This window comes from Fusarium subglutinans, assembly GCF_013396075.1.
Source record: "Fusarium subglutinans strain NRRL 66333 chromosome Unknown NRRL66333_c0000204, whole genome shotgun sequence".
In the NCBI taxonomy this organism is placed as follows: domain Eukaryota; kingdom Fungi; phylum Ascomycota; class Sordariomycetes; order Hypocreales; family Nectriaceae; genus Fusarium; species Fusarium subglutinans.
Window position 1 is genome coordinate 36,896 of NW_023502267.1, and position 12,269 is coordinate 49,164.

At 50.2% G+C, this 12,269-nt stretch overlaps 4 protein-coding genes across 4 annotated transcripts; 3 read left to right on the forward strand and 1 right to left on the reverse strand.

The window, feature by feature from the left end:
- FSUBG_11129 (Ca2+-transporting ATPase) lies at positions 1-3,483 on the forward strand (the record flags this gene model as incomplete). The annotated part of the gene is made up of 3 exons (XM_036675778.1): positions 1-204; positions 255-454; positions 510-3,483. 3 exons carry the CDS (start codon positions 1-3, stop codon positions 3,481-3,483), a joined length of 3,378 nt encoding a protein of 1,125 aa, XP_036533403.1.
- A 319-nt stretch (positions 3,484-3,802) lies between these two features.
- Positions 3,803-4,804, reverse strand: FSUBG_11130 (uncharacterized protein; the record flags this gene model as incomplete). Its single annotated transcript, XM_036675780.1, has 2 exons — positions 3,803-4,136; positions 4,188-4,804. 2 exons carry the CDS (start codon positions 4,802-4,804, stop codon positions 3,803-3,805), a joined length of 951 nt encoding a protein of 316 aa, XP_036533404.1.
- A 1,337-nt stretch (positions 4,805-6,141) lies between these two features.
- FSUBG_11131 (acetyl acyltransferase) lies at positions 6,142-7,556 on the forward strand (the record flags this gene model as incomplete). The annotated part of the gene is made up of 4 exons (XM_036675781.1): positions 6,142-6,206; positions 6,265-6,445; positions 6,502-7,078; positions 7,129-7,556. 4 exons carry the CDS (start codon positions 6,142-6,144, stop codon positions 7,554-7,556), a joined length of 1,251 nt encoding a protein of 416 aa, XP_036533405.1.
- Positions 7,557-8,641: 1,085 nt separating this feature from the next.
- On the forward strand, positions 8,642-11,201 carry FSUBG_11132 (sulfate transporter; the record flags this gene model as incomplete). Its single annotated transcript, XM_036675782.1, has 4 exons — positions 8,642-9,183; positions 9,235-9,861; positions 9,915-10,428; positions 10,479-11,201. The coding sequence occupies 4 exons, from the start codon at positions 8,642-8,644 to the stop codon at positions 11,199-11,201; spliced, it is 2,406 nt and encodes an 801-aa protein (XP_036533406.1).
- Positions 11,202-12,269: the final 1,068 nt, after the last annotated feature.

Below are 12,269 nucleotides of genomic sequence, written 5' to 3' on the forward strand. Positions count from 1 at the left end.
ATGGCGGCCGAGTACCCCAAGCACCCGTTCCTCCTCACAATTGAGGAGACGGCGCAAGCTCTCGGCACAAGCATCGACAAGGGCCTTACCAGCCAACAAGTAGCTGAAGCTCAGCAAAAATATCCAAAGAATGAGCTCGATGTGGGCGGTACTGTGCCATGGTACAGTATTTTGACCAAGCAGCTGCTCAATGCCATGATCATTGTAAGTGGCACTCCCCTCCAAACCCAAATTTCCAAACTAACCCGCCACAGGTTCTTGCATTTGCCATGGCTCTTAGTTTCGGTATCAAAGACTACATCGAAGGTGGTGTGCTTGTCTTTGTTATCGTACTCAACGTCACCATTGGTTTCTGGCAAGAGTATCGCGCTGAGAAGCGCATGGATGCTCTCCGAGCTCTCTCCTCGCCCAGTGCCATGGTTCTTCGCGATGGAAAGACTCAAGTTATATCCAAGTAAGTGTTTACTACTCAGAGCCAAAACTTGACTCAAAACTAATCAATTGTATAGCCCCGAAGTCGTTCCCGGTGATATCGTCCTCCTCAAGATGGGCGACACCGTCCCCGCCGACCTGCGCCTCTTTGAAGCCATGAACCTTGCTTGCGAGGAAGGTCAACTCACTGGCGAATCAATCCCCGTCGAAAAGATTACCGATAACAATATCACCGCTCCCGGAACCGAGAAGCTTGTCGAGTCCGAGGATGAGATCGGTATTGGTGACCGTGTCAACATGGCTTATGCCACCACCGTCGTCCGAAAGGGCCGTGGCCGTGGTATTGTCACTGCTACTGGTATGTCGACTGAGGTCGGTAAGATTGCTGCCTCTACTTCCAAGAAGACTCGCAAGGCTGGCCGATCTATGAACTACAAGAAGTATGGAAAGCGACAGCCCTTTGTTGGTGCTTCCAAGCGAACTTGGGATGTTATCGGCAAGTTCTTGGGTCTCACTGAGGGAACCCCTCTCCAGCGAAAGCTTTCCGCTCTTGCTTATGTCCTGTTCGGTTGCGCTATTATTCTCGCTATCGTCGTGTTTGCTGTCAACAAGTTCGACATGAAGAACGAGGTTATTATCTATGCCACTTCTCTTGGTATCGCCATCATCCCCGAGTCCCTGGTAGCTGTCTTGACTATCACCATGGTCGTTGCTGTTACTGTAATGCGCAAGGCCAACGTCGTCGTCCGTGATCTCTCCGCCCTCGAGGCTCTTGGAGGCGTTACCAACATTTGCTCCGATAAGACTGGTACTCTCACCGAAGGAGCCATGATTGTTCGCAAGGCTTGGATCCCCTCTTCTCACATCTACACTGTTCGCGACTCTCAAAGTCCCAACGATCCCACCAAGGGTCGAGTCACATACTCCAAGCAGAGCGATGAGCCCGAAGAGAAGGAAGCCCCTCGTGATTACGATCGCGAGCGTAGTGCTGCTGTCCTCAAGTTTGATGTTCCCGATGAGAAACTCAACCAGAACAATGCCCAGCCTAGGAAGCCTGAGCCTGAGGTTGAGTGCGAGATGACTGATGAACTTCAAGCTTTCTTGCTTTCTTCCGCGCTTTGCAACTTGGCCACCGTGCGGTACGATGATGAAGAGGAGAAGTGGCAGGTTACCGGTGAGCCCACCGAAATTGCCCTTCAAGTCTTCACTCACCGCTTCAACTCTGGAAAGAAGACTCTCGAGGGTGAGGGCTGGAAGCAAATTGCCGAATTCCCCTTTGACAGCTCTATCAAGCGAATGTCCGTTATCTACGATGCCCCCGAGGTTGCCAAGGGCTCCATTATCGACACCGCCAACTCAATGGTCTTCACCAAGGGTGCTGTCGAGCGTATTTTGGATCTCTGCGACTACGCCGGCACTGGACCTGACCAGCAGCCCATGACCGATGAGCTCAAGGAGAGTATTCTTGAGCAGATGAACAGTCTTGCTTCTCAGGGACAACGTGTCCTGGCTATCGCCTACCGTCCTTGGGATGGTCGTTTCACTGCCAAGCAAGCCTCTTCTCCCGCCGAGGACGAGAAGCTTCGAACAGAGGTCGAACAGGGTCTTATTCTCCTTGGCCTTGCTGGTATCTACGATCCTCCTCGCCGTGAAACCAAGCCCTCTATCGCCGAGTGTTCCAACGCTGGTATCCGAGTTCATATGCTTACTGGTGATCACCCCGAGACTGCCAAAGCCATTGCTAAGGAAGTCGGTATTATCCCCAAGAACCTCAGTATTCTGCCTGATCACGTCGCCAAGTCCATTGTGCAGAAGGCGACCGATTTTGATAGAATGACCGATGAGGAGATCGATGCTCTCGAGGAACTTCCTCTGGTTATCGCCCGTTGCGCTCCTGACACCAAGACCCGCATGATCGACGCTCTCCGTCGTCGTGGTGCCTTTATGGCTATGACTGGTGATGGTGTCAACGATGCCCCTTCTCTGTCTCGTGCTGATGTCGGTATTGCCATGGGTTCCGGTTCTGATGTGGCCAAGTCTGCCTCCAAGATTGTACTTACGGATGACAAGTTCAACTCTATCGTCGCCGCTATCCGTGAGGGTCGTCGCATGTTCGACAACATCCAGAAGTTCGTCCTCCATCTCCTGACTTCCAACGTCGGTGAGGTTATCCTCCTAGTTTGCGGCCTTGCTTTTGTCGATGACAGTGGCTTCTCCGTGTTCCCTGTCTCGCCTCTTCAAATTATCTGGATCAATATGGCTACCTCGTCGTTCCCTGCCTTCGGGCTTGGTCGCGAGCAGGGCGCTCAGGACATCATGCGCAAGCCTCCCCAGGACAAGAAGCGCGGTGTATTTACCAACCAGATCATCATCGACATGATTGTCTACGGTATTATCATGGGTGCTTGCACAATGTGCACTTTTGTCATCATCGTCTATGGTGCCAATGGTGGTAACCTCGGCTTCGAGTGCAACCAGCGATACTCCGAGGAGTGTATCCCCGTGTTCAAGGCTCGCGCTGCCACATTTGCTGAACTGACTTGGCTTATCCTCATCTCTGCTTGGGAGTTCAAGAGTCTGCGCCGCTCCATCTTCCGTCTCAACCCTGACGACAACAGCAAGTTCCCCGTGTTCAAGGACATCTACTCCAACCGCTTCCTCTTCTGGTCCGTCATCCTTGGTGGTCTCTCTGTCTTCCCTGTGGTCTACATTCCCGTCCTCAACCACAAGTTCTTCAAGCACACTGGCATCACTTGGGAGTGGGCTCTGGCCGTTGGCTTCACTGTTGTGTTCGTTGCTGGCATTGAGCTCTGGAAGATGACCAAACGACACTTCCACCTTCTTGAGGACGCTCCTGTCCGCCGTGGTATCTGGGGCCAGGGTGGCGAAGACGGTGGTCGCCTCGCTCGAACCATGTCTCTGTCCAGCTTCAAGACCTGGGCATCTTTCTCTCGAAAGGACACTGGCGAGTCTCTCGGAAAGCGAAGCACCTCTCGTGGACCTACCGATCGACACATTGTGCCTCAAGGCCTTGCAGCCACCGAGGCCTAATCTTATGACTTGCATCTATGATAATAAGAACATTTAAAAGGGGGTGGAGGAAGTTTTGGAAAAGTAATGACACGGGGGAGAATATGTGGTCTCATGAACTGAAGAATATTTTTGACGGATAGGAAGGATCATGATGAATCTTAATATTGATATCACTTCTGCTTTTAGTTACATCATTCCGCCCTGATAGAGGGTATAGATATCCCGCTGCCCAGCCACTGAATGCTGGTGCAAATGCATTACATTGTCTACGAGCCGTTTTTTTCGTCCTGGGTTGTGTCTTGGAAATAAGTAGTTCTTTTATTCATTAATTTGTCCTCTACATAATTGTTTTAACCACAACAGCTAGCACCACCGCCAACAGGCCCACGCTGGGTAAGCTCACTCTCGAATGCGAAGCATTGTTCTCACCAGTCGTGTTAAGTCCCAAGTATTGAGCCCCGATGGTTGTCAGACCACCACTATTTGACAGGAAGGCTGCGTTAGGTCCAACATTGGATACATCTGAGCGAAAGGCGCCGAAATAGGTGTATCTCCCAATAAAGTCTGACTCGTCGAACCACTTAAGAGTCTGCTTGAAGAACTGTTCTGTCGGTTGAGGGTCTTGGTGCGCGTAGGCATATTCTGTAACCCATATAGTAGAATTGGGCCATCTGCGAATAATCTGTTAGCACGGGTATGGGCTACAGAGAAGTGAGACATACTCGGCAAGGCGTTCACCGATGTGAGATGCAAGACCCTCGAAGTTGTCGTACCAATGCACGGGAAGATAGTCCCATGTGCAGTTTCTCTTAGGCCCACCTTGACTCTTGATCGCAGAGCAATTTCCCAAGAACTGTTTTAGCCATGGCATACTACCCCATCCGCCAGTGCAAGCAGGGAGGCCCAGCTTTACACCCATCTCACCCAGTGGTTCAAAGTTTGCAACCCAAGCCTCGGCAGCGACCTTGGGGTCGAGATTGCTTCCGCCCACATCGTTACTAGCATCAGGTTCATTAAACCCCAGGACATGTGTGATGTTGAGTCCATCTTCCATGAGGCTCTTGACATTTTGAAGGAACGCCGTATCGCTTGGGTCAGATCCTACACCCCACATCATTGGTACGAACTCGAATTGTCCTTGAGGAACATCCTTGTATACAGCAGAGGGCTTGTCCCCATAGTTGTAGTACCATGTGATATCACTTCCGTTCTGGACCCAGATTTTGTCGTCCTGAGGTTTCTCGGTATTGGGAACGAAACAAAGCCCTCTCTTATGATCGCGGGTGGCGTACGAGAGACCGGCTAGCATGAGAGCCACGAGATGCCTTGACAGAGCCATGCTCTTGTTTGATCGTCAAGTTTGTTTCAAGTAATAGCCGTGGTTGGAACAAGAAAGGAGAGGCAACAAGCCAGGTTACAAAGATCGGGTGTCTTGAATGGAAATTTGGGACTGTTCTTCTCAGCTTTTAATTGTCCACTGATGTTGCCTGATGTTCTGTCCCAGTGGCGGTTAAGTTAAACACAAATTGGCACAGCCAAGTATGAAATGAAAGTATGAATGTTCAGCTTCAGCAGATTGTTGGAAAGACTGTCAATAAAAAGGAGTGACGAGTTAGCCAAGGACAATTGAGATTGCGGCCATGAGGAACAGGACGAGAATAGTCGCGGCCTCGACTTATAAGGGAAATATTCAGCAAACATTTCGTTGGGTAGCTGTTCTTCATACATTAAATAACCTGGACAGCTTGTCAGCGGTGGCTTCTGGAAAGTCGCCGAAAATGGATATAGTATGAAGCTATCCAATCTACTGGTTGGTTTACATGGCCGCATCGGGAAGATAGGCTGTCGAGCCAGGGTCCAGACATCTAGAAAACTAGGGACTTCCGAGACACGCTCTATGGAATCCAGTGCTCTTATTGGATCATCATCTAAGAATGGGCCGGCGTTGGGATACCAATCCCATGCTTCACATCATGGGCGCTCGCTTTTCACTGTTTGAGTCTGTGCTCAGTCTTCGTCAAGAATGTCAGAGAATGACACATAACGGAGAGAGTGGAATAGGTCGTAAGGCAAGTGGTATGGAAAGTGAGAATCCTCTGTTGAGCCAACTGCATGTTGAGTTTTCCTTTGCATTCCAGTCGTTTTTGACGATAAATTTGGTTGCTTGAGTTCTCAAAGCAGAAGATGTTGTCCGGTCGAAGCGACGTTGTGCATGGAGTGTACAATACGCAGAGCAATGGACAATTGAATACTGATGTTGTGACTAGGAGCCAGTAATCAAATTCCGGGATCTTTTCATGGGGCGTTCACAATGCCGAGATAGCTAAAGACGGCTGTTTCTGAAGCGGCTGTAGCCTGTTGGCATGTTAGTGGGCTCCCATGGCTTCTCGCCGAGGTCGGTAACATTATGTCATCAATCTGCCTTATGTAATAGAACGAAACCTCGGGAAGTGGTCAGTCTCGGAGCGCTACCTCGGCTTAACCCCACACATTTGGATGCGCCGTCGCAAGTACCGCTACAGCTTCCGTCAATGTTTACCCCAGACCCCTCCCATGATGGACTTCGCCTCGGCATCCTTTTCTCCTATTTTAAAGCCAACTGCGCTGTCGCCTCAACTTGATTATTATCCAACCTGACACACAAGTTTTGTCGATTCACAGCACAGAACATACACAATGGCCGCTGAACGTATTGGTTCCATCATCAAGCACCTGGCCCCCGGGTCGGCGCTCAACAGCATGTGAGTGGCGATCGCTCGAAAGAATTGTTTGTTACCGAGTCTAACAATGCCATGATAGTCAAGCCAAGAACCCCGATGACATTGTCATCACCCTCGCTGCCCGAACCCCTCTCACAAAGGCCAAGAAGGGTGGTTTCAAGGATACTTCTCTCGAATACATGGTGTATGCTCTGCTCAAGGAGGTTCGGGAACGATCAAACCTCGACCCTGCCCTTGTCGAAGATATCTGCCTTGGAAACGTACGTCGCAGCCCCATGAGCCAAATCGAACTCTCCATATTGATAATTGATAATAGGTCTCCGATGCCAAGGCTGCCTACAAGGTTCGCGCCTCTGCTCTCGCTGCTGGCTTCCCCAACACCGCTGGTGCTTCTTCCGTCAACCGATTCTGCTCTTCTGGTCTGAAGGCCACCGCCGATATCGCCCACTCCATTCTCAATGGCTCCATCGAGATCGGTATCGCTATGGGTGCTGAACAAATGACCATCGGTGGCGATGCGCTGGAGAAGCCCTTCGACGAGGCTGTTACATCACAAAGCCAGGAGTCCGTGGATTGCATGCAGCCCATGGGTTGGACCAGCGAGAATGTCAGCAAGGACTTTGGCGTCACTCGCGATGTGATGGACAAGTACGCGGCCGAGAGTTTCCAAAAGGCTGAGGCGGCGCAAAAGGCTGGTTTGTTCGCCGATGAGATCGTCCCCATCACCACCAAGGTCAAGGGCCCCGATGGCCAGGAGAAGGAGGTTACTCTTACCCAGGACGAGGGTATCCGACCAGGCACTACCGCTGAGAGCCTGGGCAAGATTCGATCTGCTTTCCCTCAATGGGGTGGAGCTACAACTGGAGGCAACGCCAGCCAGCTTACTGACGGAGGTAAGGTTATTCTGCTCGATTTGAGAAGCCTCTCACTAACATTTCTATAGCTGCCGCCGTGTTGCTGATGAAGCGATCTACAGCCATTAAGCTGGGCCAGCCCATCATGGCCAAGTACGTTGGTTCTACTATCGCTGGCCTCGCGCCTCGTATCATGGGCATTGGTCCTAGCATTGCCATCCCCAAGCTTCTTGCTCAGCACAACATCTCCCTCGACGATATTGACGTTGTTGAGATCAACGAGGCCTTTGCCTCTATGGCCGTTTACTGTCAAGACAAGCTCGGTCTGACATCAGACAAGCTCAACCCTCGTGGAGGAGCTATCGCCCTTGGTCACCCGCTGGGCGCTACAGGTGCTCGACAGATTGTTACAGGCCTTTCCGAGTGCAGGCGGCGAAAGAAGAAGATGCTGTTGACCAGTATGTGCATCGGTACAGGCCAGGGCATGGCTGGTCTGTTTGTCAACGAGCAGGTCTAAAGCAGACAGTGCATATCCGAGATATTCTAATTATGTAACACCACCAGATCTCGATATAAGCGAGTCAGTTGGGGATGTATTTATGGTTAAGAGCGATATTAGCAAATTGGAAAGCATAAAATCTTGTCTTTAATTAGATTTAGGAGTCAAGTTAACTTAGTAGTAAAACGATTCCGGAACGGGCTGTTGTCTCATCAAAGTGTATCAGCCAAGGGAATTGATAGCGTAATATCATGAACTTTGATGGTGATAATAATCTTGTACCCTGTGGTTTTGCAGCTCGTGATCGTTTTGTTGTAAATCTTGGTAATGATAACCCAAAAGTAAGCTTCAAGCATCTACGTGCCATGTAGTGACTGGCTTTTATTCTTTGTAGATGTTAGGTATTCTTCGTGAATTACTTTGACCGAAGTCGGGTTCCCGGCATCAGCTTCACCACTAAAGCAGCAGGGATCGCTGAAAAACACGAGATCAGCCATTCGCTCACATTCCCCGAGAGGGCGGTGGGAAACCCCGCTAGAAGTCACCTGGGGCTAGCGCTCTGATGTCACCGAACAGCCTTAAAACGCAGCCAGAAGTTGGGCTTGCGTGGGTGGCATTTGCCAACGGTCACGTCTGATTGGCGGAGAAGCTTGGCTAGATCTGAGATTGATGGCGACTAGGATCCATAGAAAAATGCTGATGATTGCACTCAGAGAGTCAAGGGACCTACCTGCCCTGGCTGATACCTTACACGGGCTAGGTACTCGTGCTCCTCATCTTTTTAGTCTTAGCGAACCATGAACTTTGGTTCCTTTCTCTTTGTTCCTCAAACTTTGTGTCTTTTACCGCAAATTGATTTTGCGTGATCGTTGGCTATATAGTCTAGATTCCATGCATCCGTCTTCATCGTCAGTCGCGTCCTCTTCGTCGCTTTTCTAGTCGACTTTCATCCGTCGGTCTTTGTCGACTTGGCTCTGCGCCAGAAACAGGAACTTGGGTATAGCTTATTGAATACTTTGCTGGATATATACAGTTCCCTAGCCTTCAATTCCGGATGCAATCTCCATTAAACTCAGACTGCGACTCGATCGAACTCCACAATCATGTCCAAACGACCCGACCACAGTCGTACCAACTCCGGGACCGACCACCGTCCTGCTCAGCCCAGTGCTCTCCGTCAAGCTCTGAGCGCTCATGATCGAAACGAGAGCGAAAGCCCGACAGCAGAAGGTTCTACGACTCCCACGAGCGTCCCGGTCGCATCGCCTCCAGATTCGCCAGGACATCAACCGGGAGCTACAATAAACGAGATCTTCGCAAACGAAACAACGCCTTTGATCGACGGGAACAACCAGCGTTCAAACACACGCCGAGGAAGCGTTCACCCTGCCCACCCTGGTGTCTGCAGCCATGGCACTTTCAGCCCGCGACCTATGAGTCCGACCTTGACTATGAGGAGCACCGACGAAGATGGTAGCGAGACTGCAGGCTCGGGCACGCACATTCCTGTGCTAGACAATGCAATTACGACAATCGTGGGTCATGAAGACTGGAAGAAATGGTTGAAGAAGAGAATGCGAACAAAGACAATGGGCCATAGTAGTATACTTGCTGAACAAGCTGGTTTCGAGGATACAGCGTTCATGTAAGCGCTCCAGTCCCTCCAACATTTAAATGATATGCTAACTTCTATCAGGTATCTTGCGTACTATGTCCCCTGCTTAAACTGGATGCGCCAGTACAAGGTCTCGTATCTTCGTGGCGATCTTGTTGCGGCCATTACCATGGCTTCGTTCTACCTACCAATGGCCCTCTCCCTCGCTGCGAATCTCGCCCACGTCCCTCCAATTCACGGTCTCTACGCTTTCGTCTTCAACCCCTTCATCTACGCCCTTTTGGGATCCTGCCCTCAGATGGTAGTTGGCCCTGAAGCTGCCGGCTCGCTCCTCGTGGGAACTGTTGTCAAGCAGAATGTTGGTTCTGGAGAGGACGAAGACAATGACTTGTTGCATGCGCAAATCTGCGGAATTGTCGCTGGGATGGCGGGTGCTATGGTACTCATCGCTGGCCTTGCGCGATTGGGCTTCATGGACAGCGTTCTCAGCAGGCCTTTTCTCCGCGGTTTCATCAGCGCCATCGGTTTCGTCATTGCCGTTGACCAGTTGATTCCTGAGTTAGGACTCGCTGAACTGGCTGACGATGCTGGCGTAAGCCACGGCAGCCCCGTTGAGAAGATTAGGTTCATGATTAACAACATTCACGAAGCGCATGGTTTGACGTTTGCCATCGCCGGAATTAGCTTCCTGGTCATCATGATCTGCCGGTAAGTGGCGCTTTGTGGCTTTATTTCCGATGCGATTCTGACTGTGTTTTTAGTGAACTCAAGAATCGTCTACAGCCTCGATATCCTGGCGTTGCCTATATCCCGGATCGGTTCGTGGTCGTTGTTGTATCTGCAATTCTTTGCTGGCGCCTCGATTGGGAGAACCAGGGAGTTGAGATTCTGGGCACAGTAAAGGCCGCTAACGGCCAGCTTCTTGCCTTCCAATGGCCCTTCAAGCTCGAGCATATGCCGCATATTCGAAGTGCCATGGCCACATCCTTCCTCATTGCACTTCTTGGATTTTTCGAATCCTCGGTAGCTGCGAAGAGTCTGGGCTCAAGTGAGACTATACAGGGCATTCAGCTGAGTGCCAACAGAGAAATGATTGCGCTCGGTATCGCCAATATGGTTGGTGGATGTTTCATGAGTCTACCAGCTTTTGGAGGGTATGGACGAAGCAAGGTGAATAAGAGTACCGGAGGCAAGAGTCCCGCCAGTTCCATGTTTCTGAGCATCATCTCTCTGCTATCCATCTTCTTCCTTCTTCCCTACTTTTACTACCTGCCAGTGAGTATCCTATGAAACCTATTTGTGCCACATGGGCTAATATCGTGTAGAAACCTGTCCTGTCAGCAATGATATCTGTCGTCGCCTACTCGCTGATAGAAGAGGCGCCCCATGACATCAGCTTCTTCTTGAAGATCCGTGGCTGGACTGAGCTGGGTCTTATGGCTGTTATCTTCCTTGCGACCATGTTCTACTCTCTCACACTTGGTATGGCATTCGGTGTAGGACTGTCGATGCTCATGGTTATCAAGCATAGTACGCGGCCACGCATCCAGATCCTGGGCCGAATTCCGGGGACAAATCGATTTGAGAATGCGGAAGGTGACAAGGCGAGTCTTGAATTCATTGAGGGTTGCCTCATCGTCAAGATCCCGGAGCCTTTGACTTTTGCCAATACAGGAGAGCTCAAGTCCCGACTTCGTCGGCTGGAGCTTTATGGTACATCGAAAGCACATCCCGCTCTGCCTCGCCTTCGCAGTACCGACATGAACCGAAACGTCATCTTTGATATCCACGGTGTAACCTCTATGGATGGATCTGGTACGCAGGTTCTGACTGAGATCGTGCGTAACTACCACGATCGAGGAGTGCGGGTGTACTTTTCTCGATGCCCAGCCCGCAAGGATCACCCTGTATGGCGATTGATGTCAAGCAGTGGCATTGTGGAAATGGCTGGCGAGAGACACTTTGTGAATGACGTGGAAGAGGCATTGCGTTTGACAGAGTACGAAGAAAGCATTGCTGGCGAGTCAAACCGGGCACAAGAGATCTAGAGAAATAGAAAGACGAAAAAGGAGGAAATAGCGTTTTGGGGGGGGTTGTGATGCATATTTTGGGCTCGAGCGTTGTTGATGCCGCGGAGGACATACCATTGCAGGGGTTTCTATAGCACAAATTGAGGTTATTATTAGAGCCAGCGTTAGCTTAGCAAGGCTACACAGAAACAAATATATATGTGTAGTTCTTGGGTAAAACCTTGGGTTCATCTTTGACTATATGCTCTGTGCCCAGTCTCCATGATTCATCTTGTTACTATCATGATACCATACAACAGCCTATAAAGCTTTCGAAGATGTCTTACAAGCGGGCTGACAATCAAGGAAGATGAAAAACCCTTCATCTGCCATGCAGTTACATCATGGTAAAGTCTCACATATCAGACTTTGGAACAACTGTGTGTTGGTGGTCCATGTAACTGCATCCCTGCTCATGCATCTGGCGATGCCAGATGTGTAGATAGGTTGAGGGACATGACTGCAGTTGCATAGGAGGTTGGCCTCAAGATAAGAAGCTGAAGCAAGTTGGTCTCTACGATGGAGCTTTTGCAATTTTCCCAATCAGAGAGATCCTGGGTTGGTCGAAAGAAGAGGCTACGGTGCTGGTCAGCCAGATGCGAAAGGCACTCAAGGAGCCAAGAGCGCTGCCTCATTTTAATGTGTGAGTAGCATGCCAACTTTGTCGAGGGTTCATGGCAACTCACATCACGAAAGTCGTATGGTTTATGGTCGAAAGCCTAAAAATACTCCCAAGACTGCTTGATGCATGCATTTATGTGGTTAATTTGATCAAGCACAGCATGTCAATACTACTCTTCTGTTTGCTTCGACTTACTTCCATGGCATGTTTCAAGTCTATTCGAACTTAGAAGAAAGGCTCGTCCGGGGATCACATCGTACAAAAGCCCAGATAACCCTGGGAGCACCCACGATTCTCAGCTTGGTAGTCACAGGGGCACTCAGGTTCTGTGCCAAGACCACTGCTGTGTAGCAATAAAACGTCAAATCAAGTAGGCTGACATAGTAAGGGATTTTCATCGAAAATAACTACTTATGTGTTATCAG